This window comes from Martes martes (assembly GCF_963455335.1).
Source record: "Martes martes genome assembly, chromosome: 3".
Lineage (NCBI taxonomy): Eukaryota > Metazoa > Chordata > Mammalia > Carnivora > Mustelidae > Martes > Martes martes.
Window position 1 is genome coordinate 80,314,320 of NC_137890.1, and position 26,134 is coordinate 80,340,453.

The 26,134-nt window shown below is 35.4% G+C and overlaps 1 protein-coding gene across 2 annotated transcripts in view; it reads left to right on the plus strand.

The window, feature by feature from the left end:
• XPO4 (exportin 4) overlaps window positions 1–26,134 on the plus strand; it is a 125,821-nt gene that overhangs the window by 21,835 nt on the left and 77,852 nt on the right. Inside the window, exons 2-4 of one of the 2 annotated variants that reach the window (XM_080798524.1) lie at window positions 7,894–7,999; window positions 13,390–13,531; window positions 18,003–18,141. In XM_080798524.1, coding sequence (XP_080654650.1) covers window positions 7,894–7,999; window positions 13,390–13,531; window positions 18,003–18,141 — 387 coding nt within the window. Of the gene's footprint in view, window positions 1–7,893; window positions 8,000–13,166; window positions 13,280–13,389; window positions 13,532–18,002; window positions 18,142–26,134 lie in introns of those variants that run through there. The other variant, XM_080798525.1, reaches the window with a different exon arrangement.

The window sequence follows — 26,134 nt, forward strand, 5'->3', positions numbered from 1 at the left end:
TCTTTTTAAGATTTTATTTATTTATTTGACAGACACAAGTAGGCAGAGAGGCAGGCAGAGAGAGAGGAGGAAGCAGGCTCCCTGCTGAGCAGAGAGCCCGATGCGGGGCTCGATCCCAGGACTCTGGGATCGTGACCCGAGCTGAAGGCAGAGGCTTCAACCCACTGAGCCACCCAGGCGCCCCTTGAGTCCCTTTTAGATACTGTTCTCCAGCCTCTGCTTCTTCATCCCCAAAGATAACCATAATTTTAAAATTGTTTGTCCTTACCATCCATGTTTTTACACTTTGCCCACAAAGAAAAATAAAAACTACCATAATTTAGAGTTTCTGAAATTTTATATAGATGATATGTTATATATATTGTCATTTGCTTTCTTCATTCAGAGTAATTTTCAGACTTTATCCACTTTGGTAAATATAGCTCCAGTTCAGTCTTTAACTGCCATATAAACCACTATATGACAGTACTATAATATATTTCCGATTGATGTAATTCAAATTGTTACTCCTTTTTGTTTGTTACGATAGTGCCTTAGGAACTTTGTGTGATCTTATATGTGTGTGGGAGAGGTTCTCTAGGGAATAAATGCCTGGGAATGAACTTTTGCATACCTTGCTGTTCAGGGCCACCAACTTTTTCTAGGTAATTCTAAATTCCAAATGAATGTTTCATTTTAGATTATCATAAGCTTATAACTATGTACAGTACTCCCAAACTTCCAAGCTCTTGTTTTTGTACTATTTTTTTTAATCTGCATCATTTTACATTGATGTAATAGTATCATCAGAAATAATTGCTTTTTGTTTTAATTTGCATTTCAGTGGTTTCTAGTGAGGTTGAGTGTTTCATGTTCATTAACCATTTTTGCTTTCTTCTCTGAAATATCTGGCTTGTTGTTCATTGGCCACTTTTCTGTTGCATTATGTAACCGTTTGGATTGGATTAGACAGAATGTAATATGAGCAGGAGGGGCAGAGGGAGAGGGAGAGAATCCCAGGCAGACTCCACACTGAGCATGGAGCCTGAGGTGGGGCTCAGTTACACATGACCCGAGCCAAAACCGAGAGTCGGACAGCCAACTAACTGCGCCGCCCAGGCGCCCCTCTCCTATTGTTTCTTCTTGTGTTTTGTCATTAGTTTTTTAAAGTTTGCTTTTCGTGTATAAATCTTAAATCCACCAAGAACTTATTACTGTGTATGAGGAAGTATCTGATCTTTTGTTTTTGCTTATAAGTAGCCAACTTTCCTGTGCCATTTATTGTATAGTCTAGCCTTTCCTCACTAATTTGTCATTATGTCATGGGTCTGTTTCTTGGAATTCTCTGCTCCCTTGTTTTTTTTCCTGTTCTACTACTATTTTTAAAAATTACTATAATGCCTTTATAGGTGTTCATATTTGGTTGTCTAAGACTCCCTTGTGTTTTTAAATTTTTATTTAAATTCCGGTTAACATACAGTGTAATATTAATTTCATGGGTACAGTTTAGTGATTTAGTACTTCATACAACACCTCATGCTTATCAGAAGTGCACCCCTTGGGGCGCCTGGGTGGCTCAGTGGGTTAAGGCCGCTGCCTTCGGCTCAGGTCATGATCCCAGCGTCCTGGGATCGAGCCCCGCGTCGGGCTTTCTGCTCGGTGGGGAGCCTGCTTCCTCCCTTCTCTCTCTGCCTGCCTCTCTGCCTACTTGTGATCTGTCAAATAAATGAATAAAATCTTAACAACAACAACAAAAAAGAAGTGCACCCCTTAGTCCCCATCACCTATTTCACCCACCCCCCCATCCTCCTTTCTCATTCTTTCCCCACATTTTCAATAGTCTTTTTGAACTTCAAAGTGTTATTTATTTATTATTACCTGTAATATTTTATTAGTTTCAGGTATACAGTATAATGACTTAGTATTTCTATTGTGAAATGATCACAGTTAATTAATACATGTCACCATACATAGCTACTAAATCTTTTTTTTTCTTTTTTTTTTTTAAAGATACTATCTATTTATTTGACAGAGAGAGAGATCACAAGCAGGCAGAGACGCAGGTGGAGAGAGGGGGAAGCAGGCTCCCCACTGAGCAGAGAGCCTGATGCGGGGCTCGATCCCAGGACCCTGAGATCATGACCCGGGCTGAAGGCAGAGGCTTAACCCACAGAGCCACCCAGGCACCCCTACTAAATCTTTTTCTTAAGATGAGAACTTTTAAGATCTATTCTCTTAGTAAGTTTCAAATATACAATATTATTAATATAGTTACCATCCTATACATAGCATCTCCATAGCTTACTTATTTTATAACTGGAAGTTTGTGCCTTTTCACCCCCTACACCCATTTCATCCTCCTCTTCCTCACAGCCACCAATCTGATCTCCGTATCTACGAAGAGCTGTTTTTTTGTTAGAGACAACATATAAGTGAGATCATTCTCTTTAAGTAAATGTCTTTCTCTCTCACTTCACTTAGGCATACTGCTTTCAAGGTCCTTTTTCCTAGTTAATTTTACTCTTTTGGGCCTTTTTCTTACATGTTTTGGGATCACCTTGTCATATTCTGAGATGAACCATAAGGTTCATTGGTATTTAAATTGGAATTATATTAATTATTATAGGTTAATTTGAGGAGACTCATATGTGTATTTTTAACCACAGTTCTCTTACCAATTATAAGATGTATTCATCAGTGTCATTAGATGGGAACCCTGACTTGCCTGGAGAGATCCTTTACTGGAAGTTTCCCAAATACTGAAACAGAGATAGGATTAGAAACCTGGGGATTTTAAGTTAGTATCCCATTCTTTTAATTAGAGGGGACTCTAAGATTGTTTAAAAGGATTTTTAAGGTAGGGTAAACCTGTTTGTAAGCAGAAAGCATGCCATTGCTTAGCATAACTTTAAGATAAAAAGTGAGAAGAGAGGAGAGAGGAAATGAGGTGATATGTGAGTGGGGAGTCCATGGGGCAGGAATGGGAGGAGGATTTAGATTTCAGAGAAAGTTGAGGGGGAGGGAATATTTTGTTAGAAATTGGAGAAGGTGATAGGAGAACAGTCCTTTTGAAAAGGAAGATACGTAAAGGAGCTAATCACACAGGAAGGCTTTCACTTTGGAAAAGAAAAAGAAAGATCATTTTCTGAGAGATTGGAGTACTGGGTATCATGAGATGAGAGGTTTGAGAGAAAAACAGATTTGAAAGGACAGTTTTTGGGAATGTGCTAGGAAATCACAGGAGATTAATTAGGGCACATCTCTCAAATGTGTTTAGCTGGAAGGGTTCAGTATCTGGAATTTAGTCTTTGTGGAACACTGTGAAATATTGATATGATAATATCATTATGTGTTACGGTTTTAAATTTAGGTAGGAGCAATGGTAAGTTCCAAAGGTTTAAGGAAAGATTATAGATAGAAAACTAAAAATTGAACAAATTCTTAACTTAAAGTCTTCAGGGAATGAATGAAAAATTGCCAGTAAACATGTTTTTAGGTAGTACATCAGTGATTCTCTTTTTTTTAAGTGTATGCTCCAAAGGGAGCACGATCTGTGATTTTCTAATTTGAACATAAAGCCATGCTCTCTCTCTAAAAAAAGAATAATTAGAGCTAAGAAGATTCTTATTATGAGCTCTATGACATAACTTCCAGTTTTGTTTTCTACTTTTGTAGCTTGTTTCCTTTCTACAAGTTGTGCCTGATTTTTCAATCTTTGACCATTTTTTTTTAACACGGTCCTATAAATGATGGTATTTATAGTAAGCCAAGAATATTATTCAGATTTCTCTAATAGCTATCTAATAGAAATTAGTCTCAACCATGTCTCCTCATTAGTACTAAAAAAGAGTAAAATAATGGGCTTTGATATCACACAAACGTAAGGTAAAATTCTGGTTATGATATTTATTGTGATCTTGGGCATGTGACGATCTGCAAATATAAGTTTCTCCATATGTAAAAGAGAGGAAATAATTTGTACAGGGATGTTGCTGTGATTAAGTAAGAGTGTATGTATGTAACTTAGCAGTCTGCATGAGGAATAATTAATGCTTTTGTTGTTAACCGGAATAAAAGTTACTGTAGCTGCCCAGGGAAAGAAAAAGTCTGAAGGTCTCATAGAATTTAGCAAGTGGGATTTTTTGAGGATAGATTTAGCATGATGACAGAGAAACCAGAATGCAGTTAGTGGCAGAAGTGATAGACTGTCATAATTATATGCGTGATTACTTGATCAATGTCTGTCTTTTCTAAGATTCAGAATTCTGTAAGGGCAGGGGTAATTTTCCCTGTTTTTATACCCTCAGCTTCTGGCATGGTGCTTGAAGTTTAGTTAGCCTCAGTTAATACTTTTTGAATAGAAATTATTTAGGTACTTTGGTTTTCCCAGCCCCCTCCCCCCAAACCCCTCATATTAAATATGTCATTTAATCCATTTATTAGTGTATTTCGAGTTCTAGCTTCAGATGCCCTTGGCTGTGTGCTTACCAATGGTGTTTTCTCAGGGTTTTTTGTAAATTGAAGGTGGCCTGGATAGGCTAATGGAATGGTGCAGGCTGGTCGAGAAACACCAGTATATTGAGTTAGGAATTTGTGAGCTTCAGGTTTCTTGCTATTGTGACTCCTTAGAAAAACCTCTCAGTTTTCCCCTGATGTTGACTTTGTTGTCCTGAAGAAACCGGCAATTGCTCACCTGCTGTTACCTCTTACCATTACTGTACTCTGCTACCACCTACTATTTCTTTCAGCTCTTCTAATTCATTTGACCACACCTTGGAAGTGTGAGCTTTTTAAAAGTTTTTACTATTTATTAGTGATAATGAAAGAACATTAATAGACAATACAAAAAGACTCTTATTTTACTATTATTATTTCTTTATTGAAAGTTTACAAGCTATGTAAAACATTCTAATGCCTGCATTAGGTGCTAGAGGAGGACTTTTAGGGGGAATTTACTTCCTTTCTTTCTCCACACTTTAAACACAGTAAGTCTTATATGGTACTGAGCCACCTAAGTGTAGTTTCTGTTAAAGAGTTAGGGCGCTAGGTTCAGTTTCCACCTCTGTTTCCTCTTTGACCGTGAGCAAATTGATTACTCCATTTCTCAGTTTCCTCATCTGTAAAATGGGGATAATGATAGTTTGTACCTCATAAGGCTGTTATTAGGATTAATGAGATTATATATGTACGTTCCCATCCATCTATTTGAAAATAATGCTTTGCAGTGCTGAGTACTCAGTCTTGTTGTGTTGCCTCTCCTTTTGGTATGTGCAAGGCTCTAGGAATTTAGAGATGAGTAAAATAAAGTTGCTGGTGTCGGAAAAGTCAGAGGAAAGGAAAGAGGGGTAAGCAAGTACTTGGAGTACATTATGGTAAGTTGGGTAGTAGAGATACACCTGTAGTGTATCCTACAAGGTGAGAGAGACACATCATTTGTGTTCAGGCTGACTAGGGAGAGGTCAGAAAAGGCTGATGAAGGAGAGACTGAAGCAGAATTTGAAGGATGAGTTCTGATTTTTTTTTTTTATTTAATTTTATTTTTTCAGTGTTCCAAGAGAGTTCTGATTTCTAAAGAGGAAGGAGTTTACAGGTGGAGGTTCTATAGGTCATACTATGTAGGGACTTTGGAGGGAAAAATGCATATTTTTGGTTTAGGCTCCCCGCCTGCTGAATCTTTAGGGGCTGGGAATCTGTTTTTTGTTTTGTTTTGTTTTTAACAAAAAAGCTTTTCAGCACTCAGCAATGCATATAACTTGCTATTTGGAAGCCACTGCCAAGTCATTTTCAAAAAGAATTAAAAGTTCTGGTTTTGGGAAACTAAAGTGAACACCATATTGCCATTTAATGAATCAGTTGATGATTTTATTGTTTGTATGATAATGTTCAACCAGGTGGTTAAAATAAACCAACTTTTAGATTATACTTCACTACTTAGGAAATCTGATACTTTATAAATGAAATAGTTAAGTTATATTGAGACCTGTACTTTATTAGAGTGTCTCAAGGTCATTAGCCTTAGGAACTATTTTTGTTTGTAGAGTAACTGGCATGATTATTTGAAAAATTGTATATGTACTGCTTTTCAAGGGTGATGAGATGAATGTTTAAAATTTTTTTTTTTTTTTTTTAAGATTTTATTTATTTTATTTGACAGAGAGAGAGAGATCACAAGCAGGCAGAGAGGCAGGCAGAGAGAGTGAGAGAGGGAAGCAGGCTCCCTGCCAAGCAGAGAGCCCGATGTGGGACTCGATCCCAGGACCCTGAGATCATGACCTGAGCCGAAGGCAGCGGCTTAAACCACTGAGCCACCCAGGCGCCCCTTTTTTTAAAAATTTTTTTTTTTTTTTAAGATTTTATTTATTTTATTTGACAGAGAGAGAGAGATCACAAGCAGGCAGAGAGGCAGGCAGAGAGAGTGAGAGAGGGAAGCAGGCTCCCTGCCAAGCAGAGAGCCCGATGTGGGACTCGATCCCAGGACCCTGAGATCAGAGATGAATGTTTAAATCAGAATTACCTGGGCAATCCATAGTTGTTGATTTGTATTCATAGCAGTATAACATGTTGCAGTGATGTTTAATAATATGCCTGTGTTTCTGGGGTATAGTCAGCGGATATTAATGAAAATATATCTTGCAAAAACACGAATTTGTTGAATTTAAAAAGGTGGTGAGAATGAAGAATTTGCAAATGGAAGGACAAAAATATTTATATTTAGCATAGCTTTCACAGTATTTTATTAATAAAGCCTTTTTTCAAAAAACATTAAGGAATTTAACACAATTCTTTAATGAAAATATTTTCATTTTTATTAGAGAGCTGTAGAGGGTGCTGTATCATTAGGAATAGTATCTGAACTGGTTTTAGCTAATTATAAGAATTCCTTTAGGCCAGACTATCAAAGTTGGTTAATTTCTCTTAGATACACATTTCTGCTCACTATTTTGACTAAAATTATAGTGACTAATGTTGCTATAGTTTATAATAATGATCTAACATACTTTGTTGCAAAATGTTTTTTATCTTCCAGATTATTTGAATATAGTTGAAATTTTGATCTCCCCATTTTGTATTGGTTACAGTAGCAAAGGTTTATTTTCCTACCATCTACCCTGACTCTCCCCGCCCAAATTGAGAATTCTGGTATTTAATTGGTAGACTTATTTAAGCAATCTCTTCTCTTCAGATGGGTCCCAATGAGTCAAAGATAACCACGCCATATAATGAGAATATATATATTTTAGGTTCAAAAGAATATTTATCTTTAGAGGAAAGAACAAAATGGAATTTAAAAACCTGACAGACTGTAGAAGTGGTTTTTGTTAAGCCAGAATTCTGGCTTTTTCTGATTAATTTATTATTCAGATAGGAGTTTTATAAATTCCAACTTCGCTGTTCCCTAATTTTTCTGGTTTAATGGTGATTTTAGAAAACTTGAGGTAGAATTATCTGGTAATAACTTTTATTTTAAAGGATTGCTGTTAGAAAACAAATTTTTAGTAACTTAAGATTCATTTTCACCAGTGCTGAAGAATTTAGAGATTATTTGAACTTGATGAAGTGATATATTTTGGAATAAAAAGCAGTAAGTTAGCTATGTTTAAAAGATAAGGAAAATGTTAGGTAAGTATCTATCTTCTAAAATGTAGGCAACTTTAAAGGGTTCTCATCCAAACTTTGCCAGGAATTTCTTCCTTTTTCCTGAAACCATATTTTAAATATTTATTAAGAAGTTTTATACTGTAGTTTCTTTAAAATAATAAGCGGGAATTTATCCTTTCATTACCACCACCCCCCCCAAGTGAAAATATTTTCTCTTGCTGTGGGTTAAAGGTTTGCTGTTGTTCATGCTTTCTTATTAAACAAGTGTACTCTGTTTTTTTGTTTTGTTTTGCTTTTGTTTTTTTAACTCTCAAGGCACCACCTTCCATGGTTAATAATGAACAACGCCAGCATGCAGAGCACATATTCTTATCATTTAGGAAATCAAAATCACCATTTGCGGTTTGCAAGCATATTTTGGGTAAGTATTCATTTAAAAAATATTTTTGCAGAATCAGATCTCGTTTTTCTGTCTTGATGTTTTTAAATTTTAAATTCCTTTTAAAACAAGCAGGTTTGTATGGTTACAGTTTTCCATTAATAATGATTCTATTGAAGTGGCTTTAAAGATATTCCATAAAGCCAGACAGAGAAATTTGTTTTTACTTTGAATTTTCTTCCCCTGAATATAGTATTCAGTAATTTATTATTCAGTAATTTATTTAGTAATTTATTATTGACCATAACATGAACGCTGTTAACGGTGGGGGGAAAGGTCTAACAGTTTTTCAGTTGTTCAAGCGTGCTATCACTTATCATAGGAAATGTACTATAATATAGCTTACCCTCGTGTTTTAAAATTATGATTGTTTTGGAGGTTTCAACAGTTTTTCTTTTAGTTTTTTTCAGAAAAAATTTTTTTAACCATGTAGCTTATACTCAGCTTTCTTAGCAAATATTAATCAGTTCTGTGTAGGTTATCGCTGTATATTTTTAAATGAAGCATTTTTACTCTTGTAAAAATGTTTTATGGGTACCTTTTATCTGACATATGTACAGAAATGATCTCTTTCCTTTAAAAATAATCACAAAAGTTATAACTCTTATCCAAAAATGGCATTTTCTAAAATATATACACACAGTTTTCTTCCTCTTACATGTTTTTCAAAAACAGTAAGAGAATTTCATTGGTTATTGTTATTTTATAACTTAATTATTGTTGGCTCTTTTTCTTAATTGAAGCTATTTTTTGTAACCCATATTTGAGGCTCTGAGTTATCCTTGACTACAAAGTTGATTAGTTGTGTATTAAGACCTAAAATTTATGACCTTTTATTCTTGTGCTTTTAGAAAGACTCATCTGTTAGCCACCAGCACTCTGGTTTCTAGATTGAAATAGCCTATAATTAAAATTATGTTAATAATGCTTTACATAAAGGGCTTGTAAATAAATTGTCAGATTGGAGTAGAAAGAGTATTGCTGTAGGTATGGTGAGATCTGGATACCAGTGGTGCTTGCTGCATGGTATCAACTTAAGGAAGTCATTTAGCCTGTTTTTCATCTGTAGGAGGAGAACATTGGTACCATTTTCCTTCATGGACTCGGTTGCCTTAAGCTGTTATGAGGCACAAATGTAGTAACATTTAAAACCGCTTTGTAAACAGTCACGTAAGTGACCCCATTACCTGATTTCAAAAGGCATTTGAAAAATATAATAACCTTAAAAAAGTGCTCTGTTCTCTTTTTGCAAGGAGCTAGCAGTGGTGGTGAAGGTGGCTCTGTCTCATTCAGGAGTTAGATCTTATCATTAGAGGGACAGTTTTAATAACCACTTTTTAAATTCTAAATGAGGCAGTTTTGATCTTTTTCTTTTTTTTTTTAATGGTCAGTTTTTATACTTTGGGATGAATTTGTTTCTGGCACTAAGAAAATTTGTTACCATATGCCCATGGAGAATATTTGATTTCATGTTAAATTACAAGAAGCAAAACTAAATGTCACTATTAAGAATTTAAGGGAGGCTTCATCTTTACTGCCTTGAGATTGTCCAGCGTTTAGAAATTAGATTTAGAAAGCCATCATATTAAACTAGTCACCTAAAATAATTTGAGTCTGGTTTTTATGGCTTATGCCTTAACTACATTAATTAGGATTCCATCATTTTCATCTGACTTTCTATTGTAATTCAGTTGTCATTCTGTACTAGTTGGGAAATAGTTGATCTAAGTTGTAAGTATTTTATTAGAGTGTATTTGTTTATACAACTCTTTCCTTTTTAGAGTATGTATATTTTATGAAGTACTATTGCTTTGTTATGATTTGAGCTTGTTTTAGAATACTTTTGTTTTCCTGATAAAAATTTCTAAAGAATAGTATTGCTAGTTCTGGCTGTGCTTTTAAAATCAGTTTGGGTTTTGAGACATTAACTATTTAAAAGGTTGAGTGCATGTATTATAAGCATAATCTAATCATTAATGTACTGCAAAGCCCTGTGTTACATTAATGTTTACATCTAAACTTCACAGAAAATCTTTCAACTCCTTACTCAGTTGCCACCAGCACAGAAGGGTTAATTCCTCTAAGAAGACTTCTCATACAAGTGGCAGTCAATCGCAATTCAGAATTTTCACATTCTTATTTAGGGATGATATGTCATTTTTATACAGTGGGTGATATTCTGATAAAGGGGAGACTTTCTCTTTGATGCTTCCCTTTTCTGGCCTCTTAAAATTCTTCCTTCCCACTTGACTTAAGTTTTATGTTGCTTGTTTTTTCCCATTTCTTTCTCTTCTACACTTTTATTTTTATTCTAGGTTTACTTTTCCACTCTTCTCTGTGTGTGTGTGTGCACACGCGCATGTGCGTGTTCATGTTGCATGCCTGTGCATTTTGTCAGAAGACTTAGACTTCAGAAGTCTGGCACTTAAGGTTTTACTAGTTTGGTCTGGTCGAATGTGCGTTCACAAATCCTGCAAGTTCTGTTCTTGTTTAAGAAATATCTCCAACCAGTGAGAGATTGGTTCAACGCTTCTGGGACTAACTTTGTAGCATTCTTCTATCCTTCCCTCAGAGAGAAATGGATTTCTTTAATTTCTCATCTCGGAAGTGGTTGAAACAAAACAAAGTGAAACCCGAGACTTATTGTTAATTGGTATGCCTGTGTATCATTAAGCAGACTCTGGAGCTTCTACTGCCTGTGCTTTAGACAGAAATCTTTAAGGCCAGAGGTAATTGTATATAGTAGCTGAATATCTCGGACTTGACTATTATGGTTTTAGTATTCCTCTGAAAATATTTTTGATCAGAATGTAGTGCTCTGCCTCTCATTATTTACTTCAATTTATTTCACCTCTCATTATTTACTTTAACTTTTGTCTTCATGGTTCTGTGTAGTTTCAGATGGCTGACATGATAGAAATTAATTTTATTTACATAATTATTATTAAAGAAAGTTACTGTGGTGGGAAGTGAAAGCTTCCTGCCAAAGTGGCCCAAAATAATTTATTATCTAGACAGTGTCCTGGTCAGTGGAGAATCATCCTAAAAGTATCAGAAATTCTAAGTAAATTGTGGTTTCCTCATGAAGACTTCTCAGTTTCGAGCATCTTTAGAGCAGAGAGCAAGAATAAGAGCTTATTTGTCCATGTGAAGTCCTAATCTTCTGCTGGTAGCTTCTAGAGTTCCATAGAGCTTCTTCTGCACATTTATATTACGTGTAAGTACAGTTTATGAAGGCTAATCATAAGTTTTACGAGAAGGTATAATTCATTAGGTTAGGAAAATTCCTCCTTTTAAATTTGGAATTTGGCTTTCTTTTTTTCAGATCCTCCTTTCTTAGAGACAGCTTCTTATGGGAGTAGTAATTTAGCTATGCCTATTTAATATCAAACAGAGGTATCTAAGAGTTATCTTGGAAACTTTTGAATGTCATTCACCTTCTGCAGTTATTTCCTCCCCCAACCCTTGCAAAAAAGGAGGAGGAGGCAGGAGAAATGGATTGGGTATAAGCACAAACAGTTAGAAATAAGCATGTTTCATTGCTTATGAAAACAAGAAGGTACTTGTTTGGTCTTCTCTTCATTGGCATATGCCTTTAGGGGCGGGTTAGTATTGCTCAAGGAACATTTACCAGCCATGCTTATTGAATTTCTTCTCTTAATCTCTTGGTTCATCAACACTTTCTTTAGCTGTAAAATGCAGAAAATGAATTAGATGATCTTTGGAGTTGTATTTCCAAAATTCTGTGAGTCCGTAAGATTTTGCTTCTTCGTTAAAACTCATAGTTAAGGATTTCAGGTTTCTTGTCCTTAAAATTTTTACCATTGCAATAGAAAATGAAATTAGGCCATCAATCATCATTCAATTTCAGGAAGAGGTTTATAATAAGACAATACTTAACTTACCTTTATGAAGCAGTACCATATTTCTCCTTAAGTGATCTAAATAGATAGAGCTAGTTTCTATTTCAAATCCTCTTTGAATAAAACATGGTTTTGTTTTTTTTTTTCTCCTGGAACTTTAAACATCTTTTTATAATAGGTTTACATTTTTGGAAGCTGTTGCTTTATTTATTGATAATTTTTTAAGGTTTCTAAATTTTTGTGAGTTCTGATTATCATCTCAATTAGAATTCATGTTAAGATAGCATGGAATAATCAAACTTAAAAAGAAGAAAGTCCGAATTGGTTCCTCTTATTAGTTTTTATATGTTCAAAACTCGCATGTAGTAGTCTAAATTGATAGGAATTTATGTAGGGTATACCTTTTCTCATGCATTTTTATAGCTTATTGTGTCAAGATCACTTACAAGATTTTTAAATGACCTAAGCTTGAGTAGGAGAGAAAATGATGTGCCTGACTATATCTTCATGCTCTTCTAATAAATTCTTGAAGGTGCCATTCTATGCCTAGAGTTAATTTCTCATGGCTTTCAGATACTCATGTCTAGTGATCTTGGCAAATAACCTGCAATCTAATCATAGACTTTTCATGGATTTCACATGATGGTTATTTTTTAGGACTTCACAAAATTTCTACTTTTTCTTGACTTCATTTTGACTATTTCTCCCTTTTGATAATGCTGTTTGGAAACCGATTGTAGTGGTATTGGTGAATTAAAGAAAAAATAGAAGATTAAAATATTTCTTACAGATGTTAATTTTCTATTTTTTCTTTCCCTCCTGATTCAGTTTTTAGTTCAGAAACTATAACTTGCTAGTTAAGGCTGGGTTTTTCTAAGTGTAGCTTTGGAATTTTACTCAGTTTGAACAATATTGCAATCAGAAAATTCACAAGAACTTCTCACCTTGTGTAAATGTGACTCATTTTTCTTTTTTCTTTTTTAACATTTTGAGAAAAGTAACCTGAACGTGATAGTGTTTATTTCTGAACTTGCTATTGGAGATGGGCCATCCTGCTGAAAGCTCAATCACTTAACAAATATTTTAACAGCATGGCTCATCACAAATAGTGATGTTCAAAGACTAGTTTAAGATATTTTGCAGATACAAAGCTCTATTTTGCACAGGGTGAGAATCTCTTAGGAAATTTTCTGATTGCTTTATATTTTTATTTTTATTTTTTTTAAAGCTGTGTTATTTTTTAGTTCTTCATGCTTTGGAAGTAACAGTTGAAGAGAGGTGAGGAAAGTTTGTGAAAATTGTGATCGGTGATTAGCTGCCACCTGCCTGGGGTGTCTTCTGAGAGGAACTAACCTCTTTGTGGTGCTAGAGCAAGGTCACTGGATTAAAAAAAGAACAGGTAACCATCTTATTCCTTGTCTGAAAAGTTCTGTTTTTAAATTAATAAATGCAAAATGTTCAAAGGAAGATGAACTGCTGTTTAAAGAAAGTTTCTAATTTTCTCCTCAGAAACAAGTAAAGTGGACTATGTCCTCTTTCAAGCTGCCACAGCCATAATGGAAGCAGTTGTCCGAGAGTGGATTCTCTTGGAAAAAGGTAGCATCGAGTCACTGCGAACATTCCTTTTAACATATGTCTTACAAAGGCCTAAGTAAGTATGTGGTGGAGGTACTGCTAAATTACTTTTGCTGTGCTTCTCTCTCTCTCTGTTTTTTTAATGATAGATAGTTATGGTTAAGCTCTGCTTGGAACTCATATTTTAAAACTCACATGGTTGTGAGTTGTTTTTGGTACTTAATGAAATACTACTTTTTCTTTACGCTTACAGTACTAGGTTTTGTTTCTTTGGAAAAGATGATGCTGGATGTTAGGGTTTTTTTTTTTTTTTTTTTTTAAGATTTTATTTATTCATTTGACAGAGAGAGACACAGCAAGAGAGGGAACACAAGCAGGGGAAGTGGGAGAGGAAGAAGCAGCAGGCTTCCTGCTGAGCAGGGAGCCCGATGTGAGGCCCAATCAATCCCAGTCTCATGACCTGAGCCGAAGGCAGAACCTTAATGACTGAGCCACCCAGGTGCCCCGGGTGTTAGGTTTTTTTGGTGTTGGTTTAGTTCCAAAGATTTTGATTATAAATAAAAGTTGATCTTGGACTCAAATGAAAATACTTTGTACTTAACTTGTTCTTTTGGTACTTGGTAAGTATTATAAGACATAGGTGAGTATCCTAAGACAGGTGAAGAGGGAACCATCTGTGTTATGTATTTATGTACACAGAAGTGCACGTTAATAAGGCTGTAGAAGAGAAAGCACCAAATTTTAATAGTTTCTTTTGGAAAATGGATCAGTTTTAAGAAATGGGGTAAAAGTAAGTTTTCTTTTTGTGTCATACACATTCTGTCGTTTGAATATTTTATAAGATTTGTACATTTATTGCCTATATGATTTTTTTAATATGACGAAAATTGTCAGTCACACTATTTGGGGGAGAAATTCATTTACCAGGGTGGCTGGGAGGCTGTTAGGTTAAGCGTCCGACTTGATTTCAGTTCAGGTTTTGATCTCAAGGTCATGAGTTCAAGGCCCGCATTGGGCTCCATGCTGGGCATGGAGCCTACTTAAAAAAAAAAAAACGAAGAAGGAAAAAGAATTCATTTACTACTTACCCTTTTTTTTTTTTTAGTCCCCCAAACACCAGGTCGTCTTTTGAGAAGAGGCAGTGCACATTGTATGTATGCCATTTGTGTAGTTGGACAATTGAATTCGAGGAAAGTGTTATGTAATCAGAAATGTTGGTAATTAGGAATTTCGATTAGTGGCATTAAACATACATAAAGCTTTAAAAGTAGAACATACGTTTGTTCCTACTGATTGTTCACTAGCAGTCTCTGAATTCATAATATTTAATAATAATTACCAGCACAAATTTAGCACACAGTTAAATGCTGGTTGCTTTACATATGCAAGAATGCATGAGAGAAAAAAGGCAAGATTTACTTAGCCTATAAACATTACAGGTGTAATGGGTAATGTTTTCTATAGATGAGTGGATATAGATGTGTGTAAAGGGAGAGTTTGGCTTGTTTTTCCCAGTTTTAATAGCATAAGGAAAAATTGACCAGTTTTCATACCTTTTTCTTCTCCTTCACACTGATTTTCTTTATTTAAATTTTAATTTGTGTGATATGATGAGGCCATTTGGGTGTGATATGATATTGTCTTGCCCTGGGGCTGCTCATTGATCCCACCCTCCCCACTTGGGAACCACTGAAATCTGGAGAGTTTGGTAAACTTTAATGTGTGGTAGACTTAGAGAGAGAGAGAGAGTGAGTGAGTGTGTGTTTGTGTATACACGTGCTCACATGTGATGTCTTGTATTGTCCAAGAATAATCTCATTCTTATTTTTTTTAAAGGATTTTATTTATTTATTTGAGAGAGAGAGAGAACAAGCACAGAGGGAGAGGGAGAAGCAGACTGCCCGCTGAACTGAGAGCTCGTTGGAGGGCCTGATCCCAGAACCCTGAGATCATGACCTGAGCTGAAGGCAGGCACTCAACTGACTGAGCTACCCAGGCAGCCCCAAAATAATCTCATTCTTAAATAATTTTCATTAGTTCAGAAGCTATTTTGGATCTGATTGTAGGGTTCTACATTGAAATGGTTCACTTATATATTTTCTCCCAAACTGTTTAAAAACAAAACTCTCAGCAAAATTGTAAGAAGAGTACAGTAAACACACACATACTCTTTTCCTAGTGGGGATTCAGTTAACGTTTTGTCACATTTGATTTCTCTTATATATGTGCATTTCCCCCCCTCAAACCACCTGAATGTATGCCACAGAAATCGTGATACTTCATCTTTAAATATTTGAGCATCTCTCCTGAGAGCGTAATCTCAATACTCTTGATATATTTGACATATCTGTATTAATCTAATGTAATTCTGATTCTACATTTTCATTTCCCCAGTTGTCTGAATGTTATTGATACCCTTTCTTCCTTTATGTTACTTGTTTGATCCAGAATTTAACCACAGATTATATGTTGTATTTAGTTGTCATGTCTCTTTAGTCTCTTTTAACCTGGAATAATTCTGCCCTTCGTTTGTTTCTCATGACATAGCCATTTTTGTCTCATAGAATTTCCTACAGTATGGACTCAAGTCAAATGAAAACCGTTGGTATACTGTATAGGTAGAATTCTATGAATACTGTGTTCATAATGTTACATACTTCTCATTTGGTACACAGAGTTTTTTCTGTTTTTTTCCTCCTAATTGGGATAACATTTGCATAGAGTAAATGGAAGGTACACTTGACAGTATAGCAGAGTGGTTCAGAAAGGGACTGATTTCCACTTCTGCCACTCTGTGTGCACTGGCAGATTACCCTCTTTGTGTGTTAGTTTTTTTAATTGTTGTTGTTTAATTAACTATTAGAGTTAATACTATTGTACTCAAAAGATAGTTGCGAGGATTAAATGTATGTATTTTTGTGAAGGTGGTTTATAGGAAGCCTTGCATACTATAAGGATCAACAAATGTTAACCATTATTATTTATTTTCCTATTAACTTAAAATTTTTGCCAATGGACTTCCTTAAAATTAGCTTTATGAGGGCTCCTCGGTTGCTCAGTTGGTTGAGCATCTGACTCTTGGTTTTGACTCAGCTCATGATCTCAGGGTTGTGGGATCAAGCCCTGCATCAGGGTCCCTGCTCAGTAGGGAGTTCGCTTGGAGATTCTTTCCCTCTGTCCCTGCCGGCAGTTATGCACACACACACATGCACCCTCTTTCTCTCAAATAAAATCAGCTTTATGTACATTTCCTAGGAGTAATTAGTGTATTTGAAATTATTGTGTTGCCCCAAAAGTACAAAAATTCACTTTGACCAATTCATATTTTTCCACATAGTAGGATCTCTGCATTTATTTGTTTAATGAATACTTCAAGTCTGTATTTTGAAGGAATGCTTTTCACTTCAGTCTTGAAAGGGAGACATGTTTGTTTGTAAATGCCCATCATGTGTTGGGGGAGCCCTCCTTAGTAATGACCCATGTTCAGGGAATGTTTTTGGAGAAAGTGGCATCACAGTCTTGGCAGAGGACATAGACATTTAGAGGCCAGGAAGTGCATGTGCATTGTGCCAGGAACTGAAAGAAGCTCAGTATTTCTGCAGTTTGGAGTGTATGTGGGTGGGGGGAGATTACAGAGGGCAGAAGATACCTGACCATGAAGGGCCCCGATCAGGACATTTTCCAGGGTTAAAGAAAACACTATTTGTAAGTAATGAAGTGAGACAACAGGTAAATTGGGAGTGTTCAAAGAAAGCTGGGCAGGATCCCACTGCTTGTAAGCCATGTTAAGGAATTTGGAGTTTATCCCAAGGGCACATGGTTGTCGTATCCTATGGCATTCTAGAGTCTGGATTACAAAGTTCAGAGTTAGTTTTCTGAACCTTACCTTTAAAAAGAGATTGCAAAAAGACAGATCTCTGTTTGCTTGTGTTCTAATAGACTTTGTAGAATGCCTCCACTTGTGATCAGTCAGTGCTTCTGCCATCACACTGAGGAGCACAGTTTAGATATGAAATCTTAAAAAGTTTTAAAAAAATGTGTATGTGTCCATAATATATCATGAGCAGCTAGCATGTTGCCTTTTCACATTATAGGGAATGAATTTAAGATTGTAGTACTGGTTGGAGATGGATATAGATCAGAATTTCTTTTAATTGACAGAATCATAAGCTGGCTCTTAGTGAACTGACTTGCATCTATTGAACACTGCCTAAAGCAGCTAACACTTCCCTAGCACTTAGTATGCACTGGACATAGTTTTAAGAACATTTAATCCTAGTGACAACCCTGTTCTGTTTATCCCCTTTGAACAGATGATAAAGCTTGAGGCTCTGAAGCTGTCTTGGTTAGGGTCACATAGCCCGTAAAATAATGGAGTGCAGATTCAAATCCAGACCTTACGGCTTTGGACACTGCATAACCAGTAGGCTATACTACCCTCATATATAAGCAGTGCTATTAGTAGCTTCAGACATAGTGAGAAATTCAGGAGTATTTTTATAGTAGATTCACATAAAGATTTTCACAATGATTTTTATGTTTTACAGCCTCCAAAAGTATGTTCGGGAACAGATTCTATTAGCAGTAGCAGTAATTGTAAAACGAGGATCCTTAGATAAATCAATTGACTGCAAAAGCATTTTTCATGAAGTCAGCCAGTTGATAAGTAGTGGCAATCCCACTGTGGTAAGTACGCTATCTGTATTTATAAATATTTAAAATTTTTATTTTGTATGACACAACAGTAATGAAATCTGCATTAAAGAACAAGTGCACAGTCTAAAAATCAAGCAATTTTCATTTGTTCATATTTTCTTTTAGTCCTTTATGTTTACATACTACCGATATAGAGTACTTTGCTTTTTCCTTTGACTCTTGTTTTTCCGTGTTGGCATTGTTCATAATCATCATTTTAATGGTATAAAATACTATAAGCCATTACACTGTAATATTCTTAAACATTTCTTTTCTGTTGAGCGTTTTTCCTCATTTAATAAACTGTTGACAACTACTAATGATAATAGAAATGTTTGAATAAAATATAAAATAATATGTAATGTAACAAAAATTATTTAAATGTTGCTGTACTAATCGATCAAGGTATGCTTTGACCACCAGGTGTTAATTGAACACATTTGAGAACCCTTTTTCTTGACTGAATTACTCTGGGGAACGTGGTTTTTTTTCCCCTTTCAGTATTCTGTCTACCTTTTGAGAACTAGTCATGCCTAGAGAGTGACTGGTGGTAGCCTCCTGTCAGGCAGGAGGAGTTGGAGTTGGTGTTAGTGATCAGCTGTGATCTGTGGTTGGAACTTTTGACTGTTATCAGCTGAAGGATATTGTGGAGTTGGGTTTGGTAATACCTGGCTCTTTGGATTTTCATGTGTAAATCTTGAAATGTTTTGGGTGGTTTTTCATTTTACCAATATCTTTAATCATTTGGAAGATACCTATGTGAGGCTATCCACCTTAGAACTTCTTATGAATTACTTTACATCTTCAGTGGCCCCTCAGGGAGCAGTACAATTTTAATAATGTATTTGATGTATGAGGTTAGGGTATAGATACATTTTTGGAGGACTCTAACATTATCACTTACTTTCCATAGTATCTTGGATCTCCTGCCCCTCACACCTCTTACCATAAGCAGATGTGCACTCTTCTCTTTGCTCTAGTCATGTGTCCCCCACTCTGGCTTGGATCGCCAGCCTGATATACCAGGGTCTCAACTGAAGGACTGCAAAAGGAAGTTGTCAGGACTTTGGAACTTCCTCTACATGCCCAAAGTATATTTTGTTTTTCCTTTGGAATACACCAGTGGTTGTATATCTATTCTTTTTCCTTATCAACTTTATTGAGGAATAATTTACTTAATGTTACCTTATCCATTTAAAATGTACACTTCCATAGTTGTGACAGTTGTGTATGAACTACCATCACAGAACAGATACAGAACAATTTTGGTTGTGTAGATACCATGTTCTTTGCCATTTTTGCCGCAGATTTCTTAAAGTACTGCTCTCCAGCAGAACTTTTTGTGTTGATGCAAATGTTCTGGATCTCTCCTCCAATATGTAGCCACTATACCAGACACATGTGGCTTTTGAGCATTTGAAATGTGGCTGGTGGACTGAGGAACTGAATTTTTATTTTTTATTAATTGAAATTCAAATAGTTAAACAGAGCTTGTGGCAACTCTATTGGACAGTGTAGTTCTAGAGACTTAGATAATCCAAAGGTCTAATTTTTTGTGTTTTTTTTTTTCCACTTAATCTTGGTATAGGAAAGTTTAATTGCTTACATAAAACTGACAACTTCAGGGCACCTGGGTGGCTCAGTGGGTTAAGCCTCTGCCATCGGCTCAGGTCATGATCTTAGGGTCCTGGGATTGAGTCCCACATCGGGCTCTCTGCTCAGCAGAGAGCCTGCTCCCCACCCCCCCCCCCCCGCCTGCCTCTCTGCCTACTTGTGATTTCTCTGTGTGTCAAATAAATAAATAAAATCTTAAAAAAAAAACCTGACTACTTCAGAAATGTGCATGTGTGAATCATTACATTTTATGAGTCATTTTGGCTTTGTTTTATGTAGTGCAAAGCTCTCTTGAAAATAGTCCTCAAGATTCTGTTTAAAATTTTTAGATAAAAATGATTGGGAAGCTACTTTTTAACTGTGTTAATCTTTATACTTTCAGAATCTCTGTTGGTAGACATGGTCTTCATTTTTGATAATGAGCTTTGCTCCTGTCATGCTGATGCCTCAGGGTTGCCTACATTATTAGTTGTGTAATGGTAATCTTGTTATTTGCATGGATTTTTTTCACATTTGTTGCCTAACTAATGGCCATGTGTGCAATCCAATAGTGGTGGTCATTGATAGCTAATGGGAAAGCAACTAGCCATAAATGGTAGGGAAGGGGTATGTGCACTCCAGTGTTTATAGCAGCATTATCGACAATAGCCAGACTATGGAAAGAGTCTAAATGTCCATCAACTGATGAATGGATTAAGATGGGGGGGGTGTATGTGTGTGTGTGTGTACATACACACACACACACACACACAAATACACACAAAATGGTATATTACTCAGCCATCAAAAAGAATGAAATCTTGCTGTTTGCAGGGACACAGATGGAGCTAGAGTGTAATTATGCTAAGCAAAAAAGTCAGAGAAAGATTTCACTCATATTTCACTTATATGTGGAATTTAGGAAACAAAACATGAATATTTGGGAAGGGGGAAAAAGGGAGAGGGAAGCAAACCATAAGAGACTTTTTTTTTTTTTTAAGATTTTATTTATTTATTTGAGAGTGAGACAGTGAGAGAGAGCATGAGAGGGGAGAAGGTCAGAGGGAGCAGACTCCCCATGGAGCAGGGAGCCTGATGCGGGACTCAATCCCAGGATTCTGGGATCATGACCTGAGCCAAAGGAGGTCGCTTAACCAACTGAGCCACCCAGGCGCCCCCCATAAGAGACTCTTAACGATAGAGAGTAAATAGGGTTGATGGAGAGAGGTGGGTGGGGGATGGGCTAAATGGGTGATGGGTATTAAGGAGGGCAGTTGTTATGATGAGCACTGGGTGTTAATGTAAGTGATGAATCACTGAATTTTCCCAAAACCAATATTACACTATATGTTAACTAACTAGAATTTAAATGAAAATTTGGAAGGAAAAATAAAGTAGTAGGGAAAAGGTTTGGAACTAAAGCTACTGCTTAGAAATGTTATCCTAGACCCTGCTGCTCTGAATCAAGTTACCCTTCATATTTTTAGATTCTACTTGAGGATGTATTGTTTTATTTGCTAATCCGTAGTAAAGGAGTCCAGCTCATTGTGATTGACCAGGATTTAACCTTCAGGAAATTAACTAGTAATTCTAGGATCTATATGTTTATGACCAATGCTTTTTCCCTTGTTGATTTGGTGATCATGTTAGCTAGGATTTCAGTGTTAAGGTAGAATTTCTGTATCCTGTCCTCATCCCCCACGAGTAGCTTCTTGGCTCTGGATACTGAAGGCACAGGAATTGGGTTCTCTTTCTTTCCCCTTGGGTAATTTGACCCACCACAAAAAGTAGTCCCAATGCAACCTGGCATTTGGATCTTTTTGAGCCACTGAAATAACTGATGTTCTAAGAATGATTGGAACAGATGTAACTGTTTAGTTAGAGAAGATTTTGCTCTGTTCACAGTGTGTGCACTCTGAGAATAGTGGGTAAATTTAATATCCTCATGAAATATTCCAAAACAAAGTTTTTTGGTTTTTTTTTTTTTAAGTTGAATTTCTACTAACAAGATTAAGAACTTATAGTAGTGGGAGGTAGAATTTAGTTTCAGGATTGCTGGATGAATTTACTTCAGTCACCACACTGGAACATTAAACTAGAAAAGTACTCGTACAGTTACACGACAAGTTAAATGCCCACCATGCCACCATGTGGCCATCCCGATTTGTCCTTGCCTGGTAGTTTAAAACTAGCTCATTTGGCAGGTCTATAAAAATGAGGTTAAGACCAGTACAACATTTTAATATATTTTCTTCTCTTTATTTTGTTCTGAGACTAAGAATTTGTGGGAATGCTCTAAGAATTTACTTAACATTTTCTTAATCTCAGAGACAGAATTATCAGTGGGAGGGAGGGTAAAGTAGAATGTTAAAATCAGAACACTGAAACTTTCTTCATGAGAGTAATTTTAAGAGCTATTTGGAAAGAAGAGCTACCTGATCGTTTTCTATATAGATAAAAGAGTTGATCTCATGAATTATTTAGTTTACTAACTTTCCCATCATACCTCTTCTAGAATAATGTTCCCATCAACCTTCACTGGTCAGAAGGTGAATGTAGTCTGGCTTTCCCATGTCCCTTTTATATTTTTTGGTGGTCCATCCCCTTTACTAAAGTACATGTTCAAATAAGTTTTGGGGCAGTATAGTGTAATAGAACACTGATTCTGATTTCGGATTCACATTTAGGCTTAAATCACAGCTCTTCCGTTTACTGTCTTACCAACTTGTACAAATTATTTACCATCTCTAGACCTTGATTTACTAATACTGTTTGTAAAATAAATGTGATAATGTCCATTTCTGGGACTCCCCAGACAAGGGAAGACGATGTTAAGTAAATTAGTAAGCATTCAACAAATGTATGTTTTATCTTCCTAGTGATCTCACACCTTTGCTTATAGAACTTTGGGACATATGCTCTAATAGATTATCTCTTTTAATGGAAATAATATTTTTAAGTGTTGAAATTAGAAGAAGATATTTGTCTTTTTATTCATGAGTGGAAACTAATTGTATATTTTTAAAAATTATATATTTTTTAAAAAACCAACGTAGTAACTTTCCTTTAAATGCTCTTAGGAAGTTTCTTACAGTGTTCGTTCTTTACAGATAGTAGTAAAGTATTTCCTAAGGAGATTATATTTTTTAAATACAGTCCATTTTCCAGGTGTCATGATGTATTCTTAGAGTAATTATGTTGGTACAATTATTAAATAATAGGTTGTTTCCTGCATGTTTTTGTGGACAGGCTGTTTTCCTTCTGTGGTTATAAAGGTTGTCGTGGTTACTTCATCTTGGTTTGTAATTGTATGAGACTCACTCTACTAATTTTAAAGGGATAGGCCTGGAGACTTCAGTTCCTAAGGAAATTAGCTAAATTTTTTTTATTTTAAATTAATATTTAAGCTAAATATTTCATCTATTTAATGTTTATTTCCTTTGAAAGTAGTAAGCATATGTTAAATCACTTTTAAAGCTGTTTAATTTAGCATTTAAGCCTCCTGTCTTCCTCTTTGCCATGCTAGAGAGAAGTGGGTGAGAAATTCACTTGTCTACAGCAGTGCTGCCCCTGGATATGATAGCCAACCTAATCTCTCTTATCACAAGTCTCATTGATGTTTGCTTAGAAGAACAGCTGGAAGTCTGCTTTATGTATGGCAACCTTTCATAAAGTTTATTCTTGGTAATAAATCTCCTGGGGTAAGAGCCAGGCTATTATAAGAGACAATCCTCTCTCTGAACAAGAGTATTTTATTTTGTCAGCTGGAGTTAGTATTTGAATATCTTGTGCTTATGACAGTAAGCTGGTGAGTAAGGCAAGCTGTCTCTGAAGGGTATTTTTACACCATCATGAAATTATTGGCTTTCATTGGAAATGAGAATGCTGCTGTAGGATTGTGATGTGAAGACAACAGTTACTTAAGTTGTTAGTGAACTTAACTTGTGAATTTTTAGTAGTTCAGTGAAAGAAAACATATTAAAACTCATTTATAATGTTAAGACATCATTGAATTTCTTCTATTTGTTGTACATATTTAAATTTTCTTTTTGAAATTTATTAACTGCTAAAAAATGGTGAACACATCATGTATTTGTTTTCCACTTGCCTTTTGTTAATATGGTATTAGGTGTAGAAGCAAATGTTGATTCATCAGTTCAGCTAAGATTTACTGAGCATGTGCTATATTGCTTTAATGCTTTAGTTATAGCTTTCTTTTTTTAACCATTATCTTGTAGTTTTAATTTGATGGAATGTACTTAATAATCAAGAAATGGAACAAAAAAAGCCAAAATAGGTATTTTTATAATAATGATAAAAATACTGTTGTTGTTTTACCTTATCAAATCATAAGCTGCTACGTATACATAATACTTTTACATGGCATTATCTAATTGGAACCTTTGGACAGTCATATGAATTAGACAGGGCAGAGGGTGTTAACCCCTTTTATAGATGAGAAAACTGAGGCTAAAATAGATGAAGCGATTTGTCCTCAAGTTACTTGAAGTGGTAAATCTCGGAGTGTTAAAACCCAGATTTTCTGATTTCTTTGTCAAAACAGGAAGATCCTTGTACTAGACTCCCTAAAGAGTCCCACAGAGTATTTTAATTTAGAGTTTATTTTAAACATAGTTTTTAAAAATTTTATTATTTGGTTTCTAACTTGCTGAAAACAAAAATGATCATTTTAAGACTACGTGTTAGTGCTAGTCAAATTGCCAGCAGCAGTGAGTGATAAGACACCAACAAAGGATGGTGGAGAAAAACTGGGGCAAACATTAATCAAAAAGCATTGAGTCTGGTGTCACTTGGTCAAAGGATGTAAAGCATCATATATTTTAGTAGATTCCAAGTATTCTCTTTATTACAACATCTTATAATAATTGCCTTAGAAATAATTCATTTGGGAAAATTTGTGTGAAGGAAGTTGCATTAAAAATATTTGTTGGCTGCATTTGGAAAATTAACAGATACTAACTTAATTCTCTAAGATCTTGGATAAATGAGGCATTACTGTGTTAACCTCATGCTGCTAATATTTGTACAAGTGATATTTTATACTGGCCTAATCACTGCCAATTTTAGTTTGACAGTCTTATAGTATACTCATCAGTTCACTTTGATCTGTTTTCATTGAAATTCACCACTTTAAATTATTTACAACAGCTTTTGTTTCTGACCCTCTTAAATATCAGAGTCCCTGTCTCTGGTACAGAAATAATATGTAGCCCTGACTGTGACAAAGGGCGGACAGGCAGCACTTGAAAGTACTGGTCATTAGAGAGGGGTTAAGAGGTAATACCCTTGGGATGACCATTGAGACCTGAAAGTCTGAAACAGGCAGACAGGAATCTTCTACACGTGTAAGAAAAGCAATAACTTGTGATCTCTCAAAGGCAGATATTATGCTCCCCCACCTTTCTTCTTTCTTTGTCCTGAGAAGGAGTTGTCCTCTTTTTCCCATAGGATATCATGTTTGGCTTGCTTCCCTAGTTATCTTCGTAACAGTGCACTGCAACTGCTGTGAGGGTAACTTGATTTTAATGAGATTTAATTGATAATCAAATACCGAAAATGAGCAATCATGTTAGGAAATGAGTCCTGGACACAATGTGATATGTGAGCTGTGAATAGGGAAAAATAATTGTTTTGATAATGTATAGAAGTGCTTTGCCTTTTTGCGCTACAATCAGTGCTTAATTATTCATTGTTCTTGAGGAATTTTTATTAATCTGGCACCTTTGAGCCCTAGTGGTGTGGAATATTGAATGTTTATAATGTTAATCTCAAATCCTTACAGGGCTTCCAAATTAAGGAGCAATTAAACTGATCTTTTAATGATGAGACTATCTTACTGAATTTTAGTTCTTTGAAAACTGGTAATTTTAGGTAGGTTAACACCAGAATATTTGGTTTCTGATAATACTTGTAACCATGCTGCATAATACATTTTTATGTATTTCTTACATCTTTTATTAGTAATTTGAAAAGAACTTACTTTAAAAAATTTGTCTTTTTATTTCATAAGTTTAATAAAGTGGAAAAAAGAATACAAAACAATACATACAGGTGATAGTAATGATATATAAATGATGTATACCTATGAATGAAAAAATTAGAAAACTGAACAGATATTCAGAGTAGTAACCTCTCTATGGTAGGATTGTGAGCAGTTTTTCTTTGTGCTTTTCTGTACTTCCTAGTTTTTCTAAGATTAAGATATAGTATTTTTATAGGAAGAAGTTAAAAACAATATTATGTTCAGAGAATTGATTCTATAATGACTCTGTTTTGTTTTTAATTATCATTTGTTAAGAATATAATTTTCTGGGGCACCTGGGTGGCTCAGTGTTTGCCTTTGGCTCAGGTCATGATCCTAGGGTCCTGG